This window comes from Mauremys mutica, chromosome 2 (assembly GCF_020497125.1).
Source record: "Mauremys mutica isolate MM-2020 ecotype Southern chromosome 2, ASM2049712v1, whole genome shotgun sequence".
NCBI lineage: Eukaryota > Metazoa > Chordata > Testudines > Geoemydidae > Mauremys > Mauremys mutica.
The window spans coordinates 37,127,519-37,151,196 of NC_059073.1; the positions used below are offsets into that span (position 1 = coordinate 37,127,519).

General features: G+C 46.5%; 1 protein-coding gene across 2 annotated transcripts in view; it reads right to left on the bottom strand.

Annotated features, from left to right (window-relative positions):
• ZFPM2 (zinc finger protein, FOG family member 2) overlaps positions 1-23,678 on the bottom strand; it is a 469,087-nt gene that overhangs the window by 327,916 nt on the left and 117,493 nt on the right. For both annotated transcript variants that reach the window (XM_045006802.1, XM_045006803.1), the window contains one exon: positions 2,659-2,760. In XM_045006802.1, coding sequence (XP_044862737.1) covers positions 2,659-2,760 — 102 coding nt within the window. The remainder of the gene's footprint in view (positions 1-2,658; positions 2,761-23,678) is intronic.

A 23,678-nucleotide genomic window follows, 5' to 3' on the forward strand; every position in this document is an offset into this window, starting at 1 on the left:
CTAAAGTCTCTGGACACGTTGGCACAGTTTCATGAAGCAATGGTTTTTTTTTAAAGAAAAAGACAAGGGACTCATTTTCATATTTGGGGGCTTTGGTTGGGACCTATCCTTAATTATAAGTTAAATACTAATAAATATTTCAGAGCCTGAATCCCCTAGCAGCTGGGAACTCTACAAATCACCATGATGTCACAGCAAACAACCGTGAATTTTATAAACATAAACAAAAGAAAGAAACCTTTTTGTTTTTTAATTCAGCCTAGGTCAAAATAAAGTTGGTAGCATTTAATGACTATTCCATAGCCCTTGATGGTCACAATCCAGATCTCAATGGACAGCTGCAGGTATCACATAAAGTACCATCACAATAGGTAATATTAACAACTTCCATCTCAGTGAAGAGATCAAAGATTGAACAGGTAATGGAGATTATGCCACCCTCTAACTCTGAGAGGTGAATTCTCTGAGAAAGGGCAGAGGCACATTGGGAGAGATGTAGGGTTGTACTGGGTCTTCCTATGCTGTACTGGTACATAATCTTCGAATAACCAAAGACTTCATTCTCCAGCACTGTCAAGCCAGTGAATTTCATGAGCACCAGATTTACACAAAAATTGTACAAGGAAAAACTATTTTCATTTTTCCTGTATTACATGTTTGAAAATAATCTTCTTTTTTTATATATTAGCAAAAGAATGAATACAGAATTTCATTTAAAGAACTAGAAGAGAGAGAGAGAGAGAGAGAGAGAGAGAGAGAGAGAGAGAGAGGCAGGAGCATGGCATGTGATATACGGTACTTATTCTCTTCTATGCTATAAACATGTTATTTCCATGTGAAAGACTAATATTTAAATTAATTAAAGCTCTGATTAAATTTCAGTGGTGGTCACTTCTCTAAGGACAAAAAGGAGTTTCCTTATATTCATTCTCGGTTTCTATCTTCATCTCCAGTATGTCATGATACATTTCTTGAATTAAAATGTATCTTCTTACCCTTTTAACATCCAGGACAAAAATCACTAAGTATCTACGTAAGAATTTTCTTACCAAAAAAAAAAAACAAACCAAAAAACCCACACCTTTTACTTCTTGCAGTCATCAAAAATATCCCCTAAAATATTCCTACACATTTAGTTCACATAAGACAATAACAACCAGTAATAAAAATTATACTCTCAAGTACATTCATTTTGCTCTAAAAATAAAATAGCAACAAAGAAATCACAAAACTTCAGATTCTTAAGAGACATTTTATTCCTGTGTTAAAGGGAGTAAATTTAGTGCAACAACAACAATCTCCAAAACTGTAAAAAGCTGGAAGAAGCTGTTCCCTTTCAAAAGAGGTTTTCATGCAATTTTAAATTTACTGTAATACATTTTAATACCAAATCTTGTTTTATATAATACTACATTTCTTTGTACAGAATATAAACATATTTGTGTATATCATTAACAACATTATAAATGACATCATAATAATCAGAGATATAGTGTATCTTCATTTTTGTTTGCATTATATTTTCCAGCTGCTGGTTTCAGAAAATTACCACAGGAGTTCTCCTCTTCATGCACAGCACACAGTAATTTGCAAATTCAAGCAAGGATGAAAATGTGATTGAAATATAGGATTTTTTTTCTAATGAAAAGTGTTATTGCATTATAAATTATTGCTAGAGTACTTTCATGGCTCTCTTCTCTGATGCTCATCCTTTTCAGGGGAATGTTCTCTGTTTAGAAACACAGCTACTTTAAGGATATGTTTGGCTTCAAATATATGTTTTCCCCTTGGCATTGAAGAAATATATTAAATACAATGATTTGGGGACAAATTCTGCTATCTGTAGCTTAAAAAATCCCACTGAATTAAACTGGAGGTTTGCCAAAGTGAGGACTGTAGGATTCAACCCTTTGTTTCTATGTATCTTTACAACAGAAACCAAGGTTTACCTATTTACAGCTAATGGCTGTTTGGAGCTCTCTCTCGCATGCCCATAGAACTGTAATACTGCCTAATATTCCTCCAATAATGTATTTGCAGTGTTTTTACTGTACATAACAGAAAATGTTACTGCATATTTCTGTTTACACATGAAGCTCTTATAGTTTATTGATTGCAGTCAAAAGGTTTCTCTCTTAACACTGAAGTCAATGACCGGGGTGTGTTAAATTATTTATATCAAATGAAAACTGCTAAGAAAAGTCCTTGAAAACATCATTGGCAGCCATATTCATTTGTTAAACTTAGAGTTTTGGACTAGATACAGATGTTTGGCCACAGAAAACAGAGTAGAATACAGAAGCAAGCACCACCAGCCATAGGCAGCAATGGAACTGGGAGCCTCTTGGTAACTCCGATCCTGCATTTAATCCTCAAAATGCTAAGGAATAACAACATTTTTATTTCTAGTAGCAATATCATGGGAACATTACTCTGTATAATTTTCATGCAAGATGGACATGTGCAGAACGGCTGTCTGGTGAAGCATTTTTCCTCAGCTCTTACTGTAGATATCCCAAGGCATCACATGAACACAGGAAGTTTTTTCCATTGACAAAACAATGCAACACTGACCCTACTTACTGAAACATGAGGAAAACATTCTCAGAGTCTCCATTTTAAATTATTCATTCTGGATTGTAATTTGTTTTCTCCTACCTGGCCCATCCCAGTCATCTGTCTCCACAATGAGCTGTACTGGTTTCTCTGATTGTGCATCACCATCTGATTCTGCTGTTTCCTGGCTGCCCTCTTCATCACCTGAAGAGAAGAAAAATATAAAATTTTAATAATTTCTATGACACTCAGATAGAATATCCATAATAAGTGTACATGTGTGTATGTGAGTGCATATATTATACAGTATATATAAAGAGAGAGAAGATAACATTGTTGAACAACTAAACACCCATGAGTAATCAATGGCTACAAATAACTATGTATATAGGGCTTGATCTCACAATCCTTGTGAAACCTCTCCTGGAGATCAGTGTGGACAAGGATGATGACCTTTTTCTTATAATTTTTTGTCCAGTAGTTAGGGTATTTACTTGGGATGTAAGAGAGCACCAGTTCAAGCCTCCCCTCTGCCTGCTGAGGAGCAGGAATTTGAACGGAAGTATCCTACCTCTCGATTGAATGCCCTAGACATTAGGTATGAGTCTGATGTGGGTCTCCCTCAGCCTCTCCTGTTAAAGCTGTTCCACTTTGGATAAATAACTACAGAGTCATTGGGCCAGAGAAAGAGAGACCATGCATGAGAATGACTCTATAACTGGTGGTTAGAGCACTCACCCAGGATCAAGCCCCCTATTCCAATTACTCTAATTATTTAAACAACAGCTTTAACTAGAGAAATTGAGGACACCCCATGTCAGAACATCCCATAGCCCAGGGTTAGTGCACTTACCTGAGAGATGGGAAAAAGACGGTTACTCACCTTTGTAACTGTTGTTCTTCGAGATGTGTTGCTCATATCCATTCCAGTTAGGTGTGCGTGCGCCGTGTGCATGTTCGTCGGAAGACTTTTACCCTAGCAACACTCGGTGGGTCGGCTGGGCGCCCCCTGGAGTGGCGCCACTATGGCACCGGATATATACCCCAGCCGACCCAACCCCCCTCAGTTCCTTCTTGCCGGCTACTCCGACAGTGGGGAAGGAGGGTGGGTTTGGAATGGATATGAGCAACACATCTCGAAGAACAACAGTTACAAAGGTGAGTAACCGTCTTTTCTTCTTCGAGTGATTGCTCATATCCATTCCAGTTAGGTGATTCCCAAGCCTTACCTAGGCGGTGGGGTCGGAGTGAGATGTGGCGAAGTGCAGAACCCCCGAGCCAAAGGCTGCATCATCTCTAGATTGTTGGACCAGAGCATAGTGCGAAGCAAAGGTGTGGACCGATGACCAGGTAGCTGCGTGACATATTTCCTGGATTGGTACATGGGCCAGGAAGGCGGCTGATGAAGCCTGAGCTCTGGTAGAATGGGCGGTGAGATGGCCCAAGGGAACATGAGCCAAGGCATAGCACGTGCGTATGCACGCCGTCAACCACGAGGAGATCCTCTGTGAGGAGATGGGCAGGCCTTTCATCCGGTCAGCGACTGCAACGAAGAGTTGGGGGGATTTACGGAAGGGCTTTGTCTGATCAATATAAAAAGCAAGCGCCCTACGGACATCTAAGGAGTGTAGCTGCTGCTCCCGTCGCAATGAATGAGGCTTCGAGAAGAAGACCGGGAGGAAGATGTCCTGATTGGTATGGAAGGCCAACACCACCTTAGGGAAGAATGCCGGATGTGGTCGCAACTGTACCTTGTCCTTGTGAAAGACAGTATACGGTGGTTCCACCGTAAGCGCTCGCAGTTCGGAGACCCGCCTGGCCGAAGTAATGGCTACTAGGAAAACTGTCTTCCAGGACAGGTATAGGAGCGAGCAAGTCGCCAACGGCTCGAACGGCGGAGCCATAAGCCTGTTTAGGACTAGGTTGAGGTCCCAGGTAGGGGCAGGGTGGCGCACTTGGGGGTAGAGGCGCTCCAGGCCCTTACGAAATCTAGTAACCAAGGGATGGGAAAACACGGAGTGGCTACTCTCTCCTGGATGGAACGTGGAGATGGCCGCCAAGTGCACCCGCAAAGAAGATAGCGTCAGGCCCTGCTGCTTGAGGGACCAGAGGTAGTCCAAGATAGTAGGGATGGAGACCTCTGAGGGAGTAGCATTCTGCGTCTCACACCAGCAGGAGAAACGCTTCCACTTGGCCAGATATGTGGATCGAGTGGAAGGTTTTCTGCTACTCAGGAGGATGTGCTGTACCGGAGCAGAGCAGCGTAACTCTGATTTGTCTAGCCACGCAGGAGCCACGCCGTGAGGTGGAGGGCCCGCAGGTCCGGGTGGCGGAGATTGCCGTGATCCTGGGTTATAAGGTCCGGGTGGAGTGGCAGGGTAATTGGGCTGGCTATGGAGAGGTTGAGCAGTGTGGTGTACCAGTGCTGTCTGGGCCATGCTGGTGCGATCATGATTAGATGCGCTCTGTCCTGGCGGAGTTTTAACAGGACCCTGTGAACCAGCGGGAAGGGTGGGAAGGCATAGAGTAGTCGGTGCTTCTACGACATGAGGAATGCGTCCGAGATCGACCCCGGTGAAAGACCCTGGAAGGAGCAGAACACTTGGCATTTCCTGTTCTCGCGAGATGCGAATAGGTCTACTTGGGGAAAACCCCACCTCTGGAAGATCGAATGGATAATGTCTGGTCTTAGCGACCATTTGTGACACAGGAAGGATCTGCTCAACCGATCCGTCAAAGTGTTCCGAACTCCTGGAAGAAAGGACGCCACCAGATCTATCGAGTGGGCTATGCAGAATTCCCAGAGACGGATGGTCTCCTGACAGAGGGGGTAAGATCGGGTCCCTCCCTGCTTGTTTATGTAATACATGGCCATCGTGTTGTCTGTAAACACTGCGACACAACGACCGTGGAGATGCATCTGGAATGCCTGGAACGCCAGGCGGACCGCTCTCAGCTCTCGGACATTTATGTGAAGCGCCAGTTCCTCCGACGACCAAAGGCCCTGGGTGTGAAGGTGTCCGAGGTGAGCTCCCCATCCGAGAGATGACGCGTCTGTCGTCAGGGACAGGGAGGGTTGTGGCGGATGGAACGGTAACCCTGCACATACCAGGGAGGGGATTAGTCACCAGTTGAGGGAGTGCAGGGTGCTCGGTGGAATGGAGACTATTGTGTCTATTGGGTCCCTGCCCGGACGATACACCGAATTGAGCCACGTTTGGAGGAGTCGAAGGCGGAGCCTGGCATATTTGGTCACAAGTGCATGCAGCCATGTGACCTAGGAGACCGAGACAGGTGCGAGCTGAGGTCGTAGGAAAGTGCTGCAGACCTCGGATGATGGTTGCCATTGCCTGGAATCGCGGCTGAGGCAGGAAGGCCTTGGCTAGAGTGGAGTCTAGGGTAGCTCCTATGAAGTCTAGCCATTGAGTGGGGACCAGCATGGATTTCTCCGTATTGAGCATCAGGCCTAAACGTGTAAATAGGTCCCTGACGATGCCTACGTGCTGCATGACTTGCGCCTCGGAGGTCCCTCTGATGAGCCAGTCGTCCAGGTACGGGAACACGTGAATCCCCTGACGGCGGAGGTGTGCGGCAACTACGGCCATACACTTTGTGAACACCCTTGGGGCTGTGGAGAGGCCGAAGGGAAGGACCGCAAATTGGAAATGCCGATGGTCAGCTACAAAACGAAGATACCTCCTGTGCGGAGGAAAAATGGCAATGTGAAAATACGCGTCCTTCATATCGAGGGCAGCATACCAGTCTCCAGGATCCAAGGACGGGATAATGGTCCCCAGGGAGACTATACGGAACTTCAACTTTATCATGGATTTGTTGAGGCCTCGCAGGTCTAGGATAGGCCTGAGGCCCCCTTTTGACTTGAGGATCAGAAAATAACATGAGTAAAAACCTTTGCCCCTTTCCTCTTTTGGTACTTCCTCTATTGCTCCGATGGTGAGGAGCGTCTGCACCTCTTGTAAGAGGAATTGCTCGTGAGAGGGGTCCCTGAAGAGGGACTGGGAGGGAGGGTGGAAAGGTGGGGACGAAACAAATTGGAGGTGATATCCTAGTTTCACGGTGCGTAGGACCCAGATGTCTGAGGTCAGTTGGGACCACGCCAGGAGGAAGTAGGAGAGGCGGTTGGAGAAGGGAGGAAAAGGATCCTGACCAGAAACTGGTACACCGTCCTCGGGCGAACCTTCAAAAGGCAGACTTCGGTCCCGCCGGTGGTTTGGAAGGACCACGGTTTTGGCCCGCTTGGAGTCCTGATTGACGTCTACGTCCACCTCGCCCGCGCCGCCTGCTAAAGTCTTGCCTCTGCCTGGGCACAAAGTACGGGCGGTAAGGTTGGGGATGGAAAGGTCAGCGTTGGGTCACAGGTGTATGCATGCCCAAGGAACGCATGATGACCCTATTGTCTTTTAAGCTTTGAAGCCTGGGGTCAGTCTTCTCGGAGAACAGCGCCTTACCATCAAAGGGTAAGTCTTGGATGGTGTATTGTAACTCCGGAGGGAGGTTGGAGACCTGCAGCCATGAGATGCGTCTCATGGTGATACCGGAGGCCAGGGTTCTGGCTGCCGAGTCTGCCGCATCTAGAGAGGCCTGGATGGAGGTTCTGGCCACCTTCCTCCCTTCTTCCAGGAATGCAGCGAATTCCTGGCGGGAGTCCTGGGGAAGTAGTTCTTGGAACCTGCTCATCTCCGCCCAGGTGTTATAGTTATAACGGCTCAGTAGAGCCTGCTGGTTTGCTACCCGGAGCTGCAAGGCGCCCGCCGAGTACACCTTGCGACCGAGTAGGTCCATTTGCTTGGACTTCAAGGCTGAGGCCTGTTGGCCATGGCGCTCCCTCTCATTGACAGATTGGACAACCAAGGAGGAGGGAGGAGGGTGGACATACAGGTATTCGTACCCGCGAGAGGGTACCATGTATTTACGCTCGACCCCCTTCGCTGTGGGAGGAATGGAGGCCGGGGACTGCCATAAGGTGTCGGCATTGGCTTGGATTGTCCTGATGAAGGGCAAAGCCATCCTAGTGGGGGTATCTGCCGACAGGAGGCTGACCACTGGGTCTTCGACCTCCGGGACCTCCTCTACCTGGAGATTCATATTGACAGCAACTCTCCTGAGGAGGTCCTGATGGGCCCTTAGGTCTATTGGTGGTGGCCCCGAGGATGAGGTCCCTGCCACTGCCTCATCTGGCGAGGAAGAGGACGAAACGCCGGGGACGAGCGGGTCCTGCACAACCTCCTGATCCTGTGCCAGTTCTTGCTCCAGCGATGCCAGGGAACCCTGTGGACGGACCAGTGGGTCATCTGTCTCGGTTGGAGGGGGACGGCTAACTGTGGCCTCTGGTGCTCGGTGTTCTGACGAAGCAGAGCGTGCCGGAGCTAGCGGAGCACCTTGGGCCTGGTGGTACGCCCAAGGTGTCCAAAAGGGCCACTGTTGAGGACCTTGGTCTTGAGGCCGGGCTTCTTGGAAAACTCCGGCGGGCACATCTGAATCGCGGTCTTGGGTATAGTAGCTGTCCGCGTGGGACGACACCGATGGATGTCTGGATGGCCATGGAGGAGCAGAGAAGCCTTGGGCAGATGTTCCGACAGACCTGGTTCCCCTACGCACCAGGGACCGGTGCCGTGAAGCATCCCAGTACCGAGAGCAAGATCGGGACCTGCAACCGGACCGGTGCCGGGAGGTCGACCAAGATCTCGTGTTTCGGCGTCGTGAGTGGCTACGGGAGGTACGGTGCCAGGAGCGGTGCTGGGACCTGGAGCGGTGCCGAGAGTAGTGAGCCGGAAACATGGATATTGACCGGTGCCACGACTCTGACCGGTACCGTGTAGCAGAACGGTGCCAGGACTGCGAGCGGCGTCGAGAGCGGGAGCGCCATCTGGACCTGGAGCGTCTACGGGACCGCGATCGTGAGCGGTGCTGGTCCACTGCGCCGACAGAAGGTGGTCTAATCAAGGCTGGCTTGCCAATCGATTGTATTACCCGCACCGGCGGTGCCGGGGGTGGAGGCAATGCCGAGTCTGTCAAGGCGATCAGGTCTCTTGCCGCTGAGAACGCCTCTGGCATGGACGGCATGGTGAGCTCTACCGCGGCAGGCGCCGGGGAGGTCACAGGCGCCGGACTCGACGGCCCTTGCGGGACCGGAATTGACGGTGCCGGCTTAGTTGGTGCCGTGGCGGGAGTCGGCGCCGGGCGGTCCAAGATAGGCGCACTCTCTGGCCTCAGTGCTGGAGGTGCCGAGGCAGCAGGAGTCTTGGCCTTCCTTACCCTCGGAGAGAGCGAGCGCTGCAGGGCCGACTTCGGTGCCGACGGCGTCCGGTGCCGAGAGGCCTTGGGCATACCGGTACGGTCCGGTGCCGAGGAGGTGCTTCTGCTGTCCGGCTGAGCAGCGCTCGGTGCCGAAGCCGGAGGGGTGAGAGCCGCCTCCATGAGGAGCTGTTTAAGCCATATGTCCCGCTCCTTTTTAGTTCATGGCTTGAAAGCCTTGCAAATGGGGCACTTAGATGTTAAGTGCGATTCCCCTAAGCACTTCAAACAGGAGTCGTGCGGATCTCCTGTCGGCATCGGCCTGTGGCAGGCCGAGCATGGCTTGAAACTCGGTGAGCCGGGCATATGCTCCGGCACCGGGCGCGGGGAAGAGGCTAATCCCCGAACCCTGCTAACTATTACTACACTAACTATACTATGAAACAAGTAAATATGACTATCTAAATATATTATATATATATATATATGGAATTATAACTATGTACACGATACAACGAGAAAACTATGAGTAAGCTAGGGAAGTGGAGGTCAGCTAAGCCGCGCTCCACTGTTCCAACGACCGACATGGACGGTAAGAAGGAACTGAGGGGTGGTTGGGTCGGCTGGGGTATATATCTGGTGCCATAGTGGCGCCACTCCAGGGGGCGCCCAGCCGACCCACCGAGTGTTGCTAGGGTAAAAGACTTCCGACAAACGTGCACGCGGCGCGCGCACACCTAACTGGAATGGATATGAGCAATCACTCGAAGAAGAACCTCTGTTCAACTCCCTTGTCCTCAACAGGTGGAAGGATGGAGAGCTTGAACTGATGTTCTCCCACCTCCCAGATGAGTACCCTAACCACTGGACTAAAGTTATAAGGGAGAGTAGCAGCCTCTGCCTTTCCTCCCCCAGTTGCTTTGCATGGAATTAGGCTTGCTCAGAGCAAGCCTACCTGGATTGGGCCCTGCAAGTGTGGTACGTGGCCAAACACTTGTCTTCCCTCAGTTTCTGAATTGCTCTGGGGCTTAGGCAGGTGACACGCATCTGGATGCTAGAGTGGGGCAGCAGCACATGATCAGAGGCAGAAACACAAGTGCGTAGGGAACTTTTACTGCAAAAACATAGGTGCTGAGTGAGTTTAGGCACTTACAAGGTTTGGTGGCACTTGAGTGGAGATCTTGTGAATACCAGAGGCACATAAGTCCCTTTATGAATCTAGCCCCAGTGTTCATAACCAAATGTGAATCCAATAAGAGGAAAATGAACACATCATAATTTAACGTGGCACAGGTGATCATGACTCAAAGGATAGGAAAACTGTAAAATAGAATATACTATTTGAAACGTATGGGGTAAGATTTTAAAGTCTCTAACAATGCAGGCAAAGAGGCAAACAGTGACAGCTTGCAAATAAACAATTTCAAATGTATAAACATTGTTTCTGAAACATAAATATTTTTACATAAAATACAGGCTTTCCAATTTTTATTAAACCAACTTTTATTACAAGTAGTTGCAGTATTTCAAAGCAGCCACACAGGTAGACAGTTATTCTTAACCCTGCTCCTTGTATCCATGTTATTCCTATCAATATTAACCTCTTACAGAAATTCTTCGACAATAGAACTATTGAACTTTCTCAACTAGGAGTGTTACAGTAACTGTTAGTCACCCTATAATGTATTTTGCAATCAGCTAAACCGACAAAGTATTTTTAACAATGAACAGTTCAGAAATGATAGATCTACTTTCTTGTTCACAACTGCTTATCACAGCATAGATATCATATATGTTTTCCAGGTGCTTCCTATAGTTAGGATACCTTCACAGAAGCCGCTCATGAAAGATAAGGTCATAAAAGAGATGAAAAATGTGCGAGCTTCATACACTCATGGTTTTATCATCAGACAAGATAGCTTTGGGTAAAGGACTGTACCAGTCACAAACATCAAACTGTAGCTCATACTGGAGTGAGGGAACATTAAAATTTTGGAATTCAGTTTGTGCTCATTCTCCCTCACAGCATAAATGTAAACCTAAATTGTTAACATTCTTATATAGTTGTTCAGAATGAAACATCACTTCTTAGTTATAACATTCAATACTGTTAAAAAAACAGGTTTGATACAGAGACTCGGGAATATTATTTCTCATATTAGGCTCCAATTTAACAAGGTACATGTGTAACTTTAAGTATATTATTAGCCCCACTAAAGCCAATGAGACTACGCACAGCCTTAAAATTATACACATGCTTAAATACCATGTTGAACTGAAACCTTAGTAGAAACTACAGACCAGATTTTCAGTTTCTATAAATCAGCATAGCCAACACAAGTACATCAGTATATACCCGTTGAGGATCTGGCCCTGGGAATCCAATGGAAGCAGCTTATTCAGTTAAAATAGTGTTGCTTTTCTGGGATCCCTGCAGACTGACCTCAGATACTTTGAAGGGAACCACCCTCAACACAGAACATAAATTATTCCCCTAGCTACATCTGCATAAATGAGCCAAGCTCTTCTACCTAGGTCAATCCAGTGAATTCTATTTCAGATGTGGTAACCAGTCATCTCAACATTTTGTGTTTCTGAAACCATTTATGTTATTGCTTTCTGCACTCTTCTTAACATTCAGTTTGGATAGTGCTGGTCAGGAATCAGTGTTTAACCTGGACTGAATCTTATTTAGAATAACTTCAGGCTCCTGGTTACCCTGGACAATCTCACAATCAGGTTCCTTAACCACCGTATGGCAAATATTGGGGATAATCCACGGTACTTTCTCCTGAAGTGTTTTTTTTTTCATGGGTGGGGGGAAGGCAGTGATAATGGGATGCACATGCAAAGGTGAGCACACAGTATTTAAACTGCCAATTGCCAGAATCCACTCACTGACTAGAAAGGCAGATGCAATGTTCTACTCCAAAATCATCCTATCAATGTCAGACATTTCTGCCAATTTCAGGTACTACTGTATTCTTAAGAATTGGGTAAGACCTCACTCTGTTCTCAGGTTCATTTAGTCAGTCTAACATTTCTTCTTCTCTAGATCTTTGATACTCTATTGGTGACTGTACTGCTTAATTTTCTAATCCATGTGTTTATCTCCATTAGAGAAAACCACCATCTGCACTACTGCATTTCCTGCAGAACAGTGAAAATGTTACATTACTTAGTACTTTTCCTGTACACGATATCCCAGCCTCCTCTTACTTCCTTTCTCCTATCACTATGAGTTTTGAGTTGGCAGCATTTATATTCAGACCAATTTTCCTGAAGCTATTCTATGAACACAACAAGAAATATCATCTGAGGAGTCAAGGTGAACTGTTTCCCTGTTTCCCATTGATTCCTAAGAGCTCTCTAGACATCCCATCCTTTCCCCAGTGAACAGCTGCTCCAAAGCTGCAAAAATAATTCCTATTTAGGGCTCAATCTTGAAAGGCTCTGAGCACTTGACCCTGATTCAGCAAAGCACTTAAGGCCAGATTTTTAAAGATACTGAGACACCTAAAGTTGCAGATAGGTACCTAGTGCAATTTTTAAAAGTGATTTCAATGGGAGCTAGGTACCTAGGTGCTTTTGAAAACCCCATTAGGCACTTATCTGCATCTGTAAAGGTCTAAATGCTTTTACAAATCTGCCCCTTAATCAAGTGCTTAACTTTATGCATGTGAGTAATTAAGTCAATAGGATACTCACATGCTTACAGTTAAGCACGTGCTATGTACGTTGCTGAATCAGGGCCAAACTTCTCAGTATCTTGCAGGATGAAGCCTTTTTTTGACAGATTTCAAATTTTGCCCAGCCATTCCTCCCCTGATGTACAGAAAAATATTAAAGCTCTCCTATTGTATAAAAATGTGAGCAGTGGGCATTATTAGTTATTATTTGCGCTTTGGTAGCACCTAGAATCCTCAATCATAGATTAGGGCCCTACTGTGCTAGTGTAGCAGGGTGGTCACCCCGCTCCGGCCCTGCAGGGCTTAAAACAGCCCTGGGAGAGGGCTGTGGCAGGGGATAGGCTAGGCTGATTGGGGAAGGCAGCCACAGCTGGGGCCACACCCCAATCAGACCGCAGCTGGCTCTATAAAAGCCAGGGAAGCACAAGCAGTCCCTCTCTAGCTGTAGAGGGAGATGGACCTGGCTGCAGGGACCTGAGCAGAGTACCTGAGTGAAGCAGGCCTGGGGAAAGGCCAGAGGGACTGGGGAGCTCTAGGCTGGCAACTCCCCAGGCTGCAGGGCCTTGTCCAAGGCCCCATAGAGGCACTAGGTTGCAGAGAGAGGCAGCAGGTCCAGACCCAACCTTGCGTATGATGAGTGGCTTTTACACTGCAGTCTGCACTAGGGAGTGGGGGCTTGATGATGACTGGCAGTAGCCCAGACTGAGGCAAGGTGGGGATTAGAGTGTTTGGGGTTCCCATGCAAGCAGAGGCCCCCCCACAGATCCAGGTACACCCCGAAGAGCAGGTAGGGAGTGGTCCATGGGCAGCTGACCAGAGACTCAGTCAGCGAGTTGCAGCTGAATTCCCTGCTGACCCAGTGGTGAAATATTCCACCATGGTTAGGGCACTAGGTTGGGGCCTGGTGGAGTTGGGTGGGCCTGAGCCCCCTTACCATTTGCCACCCCGCCCCTGGATTGGCAGCCTCCCCTCTCTAGGCCAAGAGACCTGCATTTGTTGGCCGTCCACTGGAGGTAGGATACCCAACCCCTCTGCTGCTCTGCCCAGATCACGGGCAGAGCCCCTGACTGTAGGCCAGAGCCTTCAATTGTTTGCTGCCCGACCATGACTGATGGCCAGGCCTTATAGACTTGTACTACTCTGCCCTTAAACTGTTCAATGCTCTGCTAATTCCCTGACTTGAGGCGACATTAGGGGTGCCAACTGTCTAATCACACAAACCCAAACACTTTTGTCCCACCCCATCTGCCCTGCCCCTTCTCTGAGGCCCTGCCCTGCTCACTCCATCCCCACTCCCTCCGTTGCTTGCTCTCCCCCACGCTCACTCACTTTCACCAGGCTGAGGCAGGGCTGGGACTGAGGGGATCAGAGTGTGGGAGAGGGCTCTGGGCTGAGCCTGGGGCAGGGGGTTCGGGTGCTGGAGGGGGTGTGGGCTCTGGGAGGGGGCTTTCACCAGGCTGGGGCAGTGGATTGGGGTGTGGGAGGGGCTGAGGGGTGCAGGCTCTGGGAGAGAGGTGCTTACCTCAGGCAGCATAGTGAGGCAAAGGCAGGCTCCCTGCCTGCCCTGGCCCCACGCTGCTCCAAGAAGCGGCAGGCATGTCCCTGTGGCCCCAGGGGGTCTTCGTGCGCTGCCCATGCCCACAAGCGCTGCCCCCACAGCTCCCATTGGCCGCAGTTTTTGACCAATGAGAGCTTTGGAGTGGGTGCTTGGGGCAGGGACAGCATGCAGAGACACCCTGGCCCTCCCAGAGGCCGCAGGAATGTGCCAACCGTTTCTGGGAGCAGCGTGGGACCAGGGTGGGTGGGGAGCATGCCTGAGCCCTGCTGGACTTTTAGGGGCCTAAAATCTCCCAGTTTGGCTTCAGTAGCCTCCGGGAGATAGAGCTTGATTCCAGGAGACTACTGGCAAAACCAGGAGGATTGGCAACCCTAGGAGATACCCAGTGACATAGTGAGGTGGAGTGGCCTCCCACTGACCCAGAGTTGGAGGGACCACCACTGACCCACTACACTCCTCCATGAGTTATTTTGCAATGATTATCAGAAAACAAAAACTAGTACTGTCTATCTTGTGTGTCCATACCAATCCAGTTTGTCTCCCAGATTCCAAGAATGTTCAGAGTATTACTCCTGCAAACTTCCTGATTAGCGGTTTCAAAAACAGTCAGGAACATCTTATGTGCCAAAACAAGTGACAGAATTAGCTGTCACAAGTAAATGGTTCCTTTAGTTCTGTGTCATCCATCATAATCCTTCCAGCAATAATATTTATCCCATCAGGTCATAGATGTGAGAATCCTTTATTTTTTCCAGTGCTTTGAGAGTTATATTACTGCCACCACCCACAGCCATTGATTAGGAGTGCTAAGCTTGTGCACAACTGAGGTCTTTGGACCCTCCACCAGCATACAAAACCACGAAGAGAAGACATCAGATGAAATAGGTGGAAGAAATAGAAGCTCCCACCCCCAAAAAATCAAACAGATATACAGCTGTAATACTCTATGCAAGCAAATGGATAAAAGTATGTCACTTGTGTATTTCATATTTTATGGGAGCTTACCTCTAATTCATTTGAAATTCTTACTTTGAGTCAAGTTAAATTTTCACAATTTCTAGGAAAGGGGACAGCATAGTACTTGTGGTGACTAAATAATCCTTTTTGGGGTTGTGGTGACTAAATCATGGCATGATAAAGTTCACAATTTCACTGTTCTTAAGGAGCCCAAAAGGTACTGACTGAAAAGGCAGGAGTTGCTCTCACCCCACAACTCTGCACATTTTAAAGCCATTATCTAGTTAACTCTATTTGTTTGCTTTTTTAAAAAAAATATAGCTTGCTAGTTAATTGTGAAATTAATTGTGCCCTCGCTTCCTGATTATGAGCAGGGTGTGCTTGGACACAAAGGGCCAAATCCTGATCCTACTGAAATCACTGGGAACTCTGGCATGCATTTCAATGGGACCAAGATTTGACCTCTAGAGACGACATCCGGGGTAGCAGCCAAAGGAGAATAGAGTAGTTTGACAAGCAGTCTCCCAGTTGCTATTCAGAGACCCTTCAGTTCTGTGGAAAAAAAACTTCAAACACTTTCTGCTATCTCCTTCCTTTTCTATCAAAAAAAAAAAAGGTTGTGTCCCCTCTGAGGGATAGAAAGCAATGACAGACAAAGGGGTTAAGGAGGAGGCATATGTTAGTAAGAAAAAAGCCTCCTTTCATCATGGAAAGAGTCAATTTTAACTAATTTGTGCCCTTCTACAACTGCCATGAGATCCCCCACTTCGCTGGATTCATATGCTGCATCTGATGAAGAAATGGAGGATGCTCAGGATCCAGCAAAGCCAGAAAAAGTAGATTATCTGCATTCCAATCAACTGAGACAAACTGAAATTAACCCACACTCTGCTGAGTGGAAAGCCTTACCCGTAAACCCTCAATCTACACACAAATAAATCAGTCTGATACTGTATTTCTTTACAGGAATGTTATTGAAAAGTGTTATTTTTTTCATGGCATGGACGATCTTTTTTTGTCCTATGAGATGAACACACATCACATATACACGTCCTCTCCTATCTCTGCTTAACAAAAAGAATTAATGTGCCCTTCAGTTACTTGGAAAGCCCACATAAAGAAAACGTAACAAATTAAAAATAACTAAAAAAAAAATTAAAGGAGTATGAGCTCCAGGAAAACAGAAGTATTGCCGGGAAAAGATAATGTCAGGCCTGGTGTGGGTGTGGGGTCTGGTGCCAAGCAAAGCTGGGGGCTGTTCAATCACCTCTATCAGTGCTCTATCAGTGTCTACACTCCAGCCAAATCCAGAGGAAACAAGGAGTCAAAGATTCAGGTCAATAAGCTTATAGGCGATTTGCACAAACAGCTCCTCCAGCAAGGTAAAAAACAAAGTCATATTGGCTTTTCTTTTTTATTCCTTCTCTTTGAACTCCCTCGTCCAAAACACACCCTGGAAATGTCAGTGTTATATACAAGAATTTAAAGAGCTGAGCTTCTTAATCCCGTTAAGAAAAAGAACAAAGTTGCCTGTAAAGATCTCCTTATTGAGCTCAAAGTGATTATGGTATAGCTGCCTTATGGTGATCCTGCTTCTAGTTGCTGTAGAATCAGAGGAGGTAAAAATATGTCATTAAAGCCACTACTGAGGAGGAAAGAACTACACTGACTGAAAAAGGTTTCTGAAAAAAATAGCGAAACCTACTTTCTGATCCAATGAACACAGCACACAGCAAGCATGGTTGGTAGACATTACAGCAAGGTACACAAATAGGGTGACCAGATGTCCTGATTTTATAGGGACAGTCCTGATTTTGGAGTCTTTTTCTTATATAGGTTCCTATTATCCCCCAACCCATGTCCTGATTTTTCACACTTGCTGTCTAGTCACCCTATAGACAAGAAGCAGAGAATATTTACACACAAAATAAAACCACACACACCAGAAGGTAGAAGGAACTCAAAAAAATCATTTTCAGGGTGTTAAATGTTCGGCTGGTATTATAGATGGTGGCGGTGATAGCTTCACACATCCATTATGAAGGAAAATAACTTAGTGTTGTGTTTATTGACACTTATATGGAGAATCACTCTGCAGCTGTTTCCCTGAATCTCAAGCCTGACTGCATATGGTTTAAAGTAAAAAAAATCCAGACCTAAGCTGGTCTGGCAGCCAAGTGCCAACATTATGTACATGAGCAGAAAATTCAGTTCAGGTTCCAGGCTCATTCTTCACTGCCATAGCCAGAGGATGAGACCATTGTAAAGGTTGCATGCTCATATAGTCCCAAGCATTTCCCTCTTGCTGACTCAGAAATGGTATTTTTGAGCTCCAGCTGGAACTATATTTCACCTACCTCTACAGGAAAAGCAGATGCCCTATGAGGGGTCCCAATCAGGGATCAGAGCCCCATTTTATGATGTCCTTTGCAAATATGTAGTAAATTGACATAGTATAGTAGTCTGTGATAGAAGAAACAATAGAACCTAGAGTATTGACTTACTGTTCCCTGCTCTAACCATATACCACTGCATCATAAACTGAACACCTGTGGTAGAAGCTATATCACCATCTGAATCAGTCTGGCCTTTGGGACCATGAAGCATATACCATCTATAATGGACCCTACCAACCACTGGTTTATGATTGGACCATCCACCTGCTTTGGGTCCTGAAGACCACCAATACTGTTAAGGGTGCCAGGAATGCCCTCCCAGTCAGTAATGTCTGGAGATTTGCTATGCATAGCATTCATTTGTCAATGTGGCCTCTAGCAATAGGGCAGTGGGATGAGATAGTTTATTGAAGGAACGGCAACAGCACAGCTACAACTAGAAAGCCCCACAAAATGCGTCAGTCAGGTGGGATCAGAGTTTGTTTGCCATGGAGGCTCTGAATACCCACCTACACCATGACAGAGTCAATATCAACAGATTCTCCTACTCCTTCCCTTAATTATCAGAGAGATGCCCCTCACTTCCCTTTGCTTCTTCCCTCTAACACCACCAAGAATACTCCCACATCTGCTGTCCTGATGATTTTCCCATTCTCCAATGCTAGACTGAGGCCACCATCTACTCTCTGCTATTGCCCCTTCCCTTCGGTACACGTAGCCATCTGAAAATTCCCTAGCCTCATGCACTCTACCCTAGACCTCTAGATACCTATTCCCTTGAGAGAGGCCTCATCATCATACTGCTTCTCACCCACACAGGGCAAGAGAGATGGGTGTGACAACTTGTTAGATCCCACCCTCAAGAAGTAGAGGAGGCATCAAACTTACATATCTTTTCCCCCTGTTGCTTTCAGTGTACAAAATCAGTACTATCTGAGAGAACTGGTATGGACTTTGGGAAGACAGAAGAATGGGGATTTCCTGTGGTAAGTGTGTGTAGGGGAAAGTCTGAAAGAAAATGCCTGTGCTACGTTTATTTGGTCCCCCTATGTGTATGCATTATGATAGTCTTTAATGAGATGTCAGCTCTCAAATGAGGAAATGATAAAAGATAAAAATACCACATTATCTGTGGGTGAGCACTTTTCCACAAAGTGATCACTCTATATGTAACCTATCAGTCCTCAGCCTCAAAGGAAACCTGCACAATACTTTCAAATGACGAGTCTGAGAGCTTAAATTCATAACTTTGCTAGACACTAAAAATCACGGATTGAATAGAGACATTAGCTCAGGGGTGGCCAACTTGAGCCTGAAAAGGAGCCAGAATTTACCAGTGTACATTGCCAAAGAGCCACAGTAATACGTCAGCAGCCCCTCATCAACTCCCACCAAGCTCCCAGTGCCTCCTGCCCCGCCGATCAGCACCTCTCCCTCCCTCCTTCCCCACACCTCCATATCAGCTGTTTCGTGGTGTGCAGGAGGCTCTGGATGGGGAGAGAGGGAGGAGCGAGGACATGGCTGATGAGATGATCAAATTCTATTTTTCCCTCAGGTAGCATAGCCAAGTACACATACAAGGCATCATCTTCCTCAGCCTGTCCCTCCTACCCCTGTCAGCTCCAGTTTGTCCCCATTAGCCCCATCCCCTAGTATGACATCCCTCCCCTTTCTTTGTCTGACCATTTCTGTTTCTATCATCTTTAGCCTGTCCCTGGTTTCTTTCTGATCCAATCCTCACCCTGCCTACCTGTCTCCCAATCACTTGCAGCCTGCCTGTCTCCCAGTCTCCTATCACTCTGTTTTACTACCCCACCTGCCTCAGTCCCCACACTGCCTCTCACCCCTATGCATTCGAGTCAGGCTGCTTCCTCTTCCATGCTCTCTGTTGTTAGCAAGGACAGCACAAGAGAGATTGTCTCCTTCATCTCAGGTTTCAGAGTAGCAGCCGTGTTAGTCTGTATCCGCAAAAAGAACAGGAGTACTTGTGGCACCTTAAAGACTAACAAATTTATTTTAGCATGAGCTTTCGTGAGCTAAAGCTCACTTCTTCGGATGCATAGAGAACTTCATCTCAGTTTTTGTGCTAAGTACCACAGCAGTCCCCAGCAACCAGGAAGAGCAATTGCAGGAAAAGTCCTTCTTTGGCCTGGAAGCCTCAGGCTAACATGCTCCTTGTAGACAGAATCTTCAGATATTTTCACTGACAGACTTGTAACAATCATTACTGGGCAAGAGCAAATAGCAATTTTCAGAGGCTTAGAGCTTGGGCAAATCTGGATGGATTTTTACTATGACAGCAAAAGTCACCGCTTCTACAACAGGACTACCTCCTGTCAAATTTCTAGTCTCTGCTCAAGGAAGTTCTACAACTTCTCAAAGAAGCAGTTGTTAAATCTTATTTTGTTATCACTGACAAAACACATTTTTCTCTGGCTTCATTCTCAAAAAACATCCGAACCATTTTTGTTGAAACTTTCCAAAAAATTTCAGCCTGATGTGGAAAAAAAATCAGTCAAAATGGCTGAAGTCTGCACAAGTTATTTATAAGCAACTGTGGAGACTTATAATAAAAATAGTAGAAAACTTTAATTGTAGAGTCTGCTTATAATACATCTATACTTAAACAATATTAATTTCTTTAAGTTCTTGATCCTTTGAAATGATCAGGTAGACAAGTGCAATTACTGACATTTAGAAACTTTAACTGATGTTTAAAAATCAGATTTTTTTTTTATTTGGGAATTTTCCAGGTGTTTTGTTCTAACAAGCCATTTATGAGTTAGAGGGAAAAGAAAATCTAGACAAAATTCATAATTTGAAAAGTGGAAAGTTGTTTAATGACACGTAACACAAAATCAATTTAATTTACTTCACACTTTTGCAGAACCATTCTCCTTTGCTTTCTATGTCTGGCAATCTTGTGGTCAAACCAATTTTCCAGCCCAGAATTAATGGGTGGACATACAGTACAAGTCCAGTCATTCAAATTCCCTTTATTCAAAAACTGTAGTTTTGAAGTGCGTCCCCCATGAAGCCCTGTGTTAGTTAAGCATCAGCTAATAATTTCTCAACTAAACCCTTGCCATTGTTAGCACCAGAGATGGCTGGCTCAACCAGTTTAAATAATGGCATGGTATTTGTCAGTATCACTGGCAAAATAATGAGCACATTTTATGAGTCCATTGCACCCTATCACAACCAACTGCTGGAGATTATGGAAATGGAGGGGCTTACAAACCAGCAGATTTACAATGCTGATAAGACTGGGTTGTATTGGCACCTACTCCCAGAGAAGACATCGGTCTCTTCTGACAAGCGTTGTACCCCAAGCTTCAAAAAGTATTAAGTAAACATCAGCATTACTCCCTTCATTCCCCATATTTCTATAGCAATGAAATTGCAGCTCAAAATAGCACTTCTGTTATCCAAATGCTTGGTTGTCTAAAAGTTCTGGATATCTCCCACACCATTTGACCAACTGGGAGTAGGACTTTATCAGGGAAGCTGGTTGCAAGGATGCTACCTCTCCATCAAACAGCCAGATAAAGCCTGACAGAAAACTCCCTCCTGCCAAATACCTTAAGTAGCCAAGTTGTTAATACCCATATATCCCATCTCAGTCAATTCAATAACATATGAACTCAGTCCTGCCCCTTTCCAATGATTTGTTAATTTCAGTCCCTATTTGGGATAATTACAAACCTCTGGGCCCAATTCACAGAATATCAGGATTAGAAGGGACCTCAGGAGGTCATCTAGTCCAGCCCCTTGCTCAAAGCAGGACCAATCCCCAGACATATTTTTGCCTCAGACCCCTAAATGGGGCCCTCAAGGATTGAACTCATAGGCCTGGGTTTAGTAGGCCAATGCTCAAACCCCTGAGCTATCCCTCCCCTCCAGAGTCTGCCTTCTCTGTACATGGTTGGGAAGGGATTAAAAAGTAAACAAACACAGCACAGAAGGGGGTAAACACCAGCTCTGCTACATGCTCTTTGCCTATCTGGGTCCTCACTAGAACCCTTCCCTGCTCCCTTTTACCTTCTTTCTACGGGAACTTGGAAGGGTAAAAAGGGTTACTTCTGGGACTAGTCACTGTCTGTGGCACACTCCCCTTACAACAAAGTATTAACTCATTCTGCTTGTATCTATGGTGGTGAGTGGTGAGCAGGCAGAAATAACCAAAGGCAGTATGGATGGCTGCATCAAAAGTCATGATGTCATTGTGGGAGAAGGGTTCCTGGATCTACCCATTTGTTTTCTACTTTCCATGCAGACCTACAGGATGTGTGTGTTTGCAGGCCTCCAGTACTACCAAATCCAAGCATTCAAAAATCACAAGTCAGGCCACCAAATAAATGCATTTAGATTCTTTTTCTTTCTCTCTGGTTTCTGAGCCTTTAGGGTACACTCACTTCACATTTTCAAGCTTTCCTCCACACCCAAGAAAGGTAGAAAATGAAAAAAAAATCATCATGTAATCTCTAGATTTCAGCATCTGAGGTTTTAAGAAAAACACTAAATAGCATGAGACCCATGACAAAATCATGACAATTAGCAACACTGGGCCTCATTCCAAAATGTCACAAACCCTTCCACTGGGAGGAGTGTGAAAAGGAAACTCTGTGAGATGAATCTCATTTACTTCGCAGGTGAGTTTTTCCCTCCTGTCTTTTGTCCACAGAAGGGGAACATGTGGCCTCATGCTACCAGTACTAAATTTCTAAGACACAAAACAACTCAACTGTAGCTGAGCCATTTAAATGCCTTCATACCAGTGGTTTTCAAACTTTTTTTCTGGCGACCCAGTTGAAGAAAATTGTTGATGCCTGTGACCCAACGGAGCTGGGGATAAGGGGTTTGGGGTGTGGAAGGGGCTCAGGGCTGGGGCAGAGGTTTGGGGGTGAGGGCTACAGGTGGGGCCAGAAATGTGCGGTTCAGGGTGTGGGAGGGGCTCTGGGCTGGGGGTTGGTGTGTGGAAGTGTGTCAGGGCGCTGGGCTGGGGGTTCAGTCTGTAGGGTGGAGCTGCGGGGTTTGGGGTGGAGGGAGCTCTGGGTTTGGGGGGGCTCAGGGATGGGGCAGGGGGGTGGGGTGCAGGAGGGGGTCAGGGTTCTGGGCTAGGGGTGCAAGCTCTGGGGTGGGGCCGGGGATGAGGAGTTTGGGGTGCAGGAAGGGGCTTGGGCTTACCTTGGGCGGCTCCCAGTCAGCGGCGCAGCGGGGATGCTAAGGCAGGCTTCCTGTCTGTTCTGGCACCATGGACCATGCTGCCAGCAGCAGGTCTGGCTCCTAGGCGGAGTGCACGAGCGGCTCTGTGCGGCTCTTGCCCATAGAACTGGCCGATGGGAGTGTGGAGGCTCAGGGCAGGGGCAGCACGCAGAACCTCGTGGCCCCCCCACCTAGGACCGGACCTGCTGCTGGCCCCTTCTGGGGTGCAGCGTGTTGTCAGAATAAGTAGGGACTAGCCTTCTTTAGCCAGGCAGCACTGCCAACAGGACTTTTAATGGCCCAGTCGGTGGTGCTGACCAGAGCCGCCAGTGCCTTACATTCCACGACTAGTACTGGGTCGCGACCCGCAGTTTGAAAACCACTGCCTTCATATTCTCCTATTCCATTCTTTTCCAGAATAGGTTCTCCATTTACTTCAAAGTGGGACTTTTCTTTTACACTGCCTTGGTTAGGAATTTTATGTGCCCCATAAGATAAGATAAGATAAGATAAGATAAGATAAGATAAAGATAAGAAATTTTCTTTTAATTTTTTTTCCCTGTAGAATTTGCTGTGGATAGGCTTAAAGCTTCTTTTATAACTACTACTATACATATCACCTGGAGAAATGAGCATCAAGAATCAATTGACATTCACTTTGAAGAATCAACAAATATCTTTACAGCTTCCAGTTCCTGGGATATATGATCAGGTTCATACCTAAACTTAAGACATAGTAATGGCAAGATTCTCCAAGTGTTGTACGCTTCTGCGAATGTTTAGTCAACTCAACTGGATCCTGACTGAACCAGTCATCTTTGGTCGAGGGGTGTGTCAGGGCTGCCCGCTGTCCAGCCAGCAATATACCATCAGCATTTAGCACCTTCCTCCACAAGAGGTTCATGGAGTTGGTGCTCCAAGAGCTGGATTTGAGGATGGTCCTGTCAGTGTATGCTGACAACATGCTCCTTCTGGTCCAGGACCCGAGCCACCTAGCATGGGTGGAGGCTTGCCAAGCTATCTATTTGGTGGCCTTCTCTGCTCAGGTCAACTGGGTCAAGA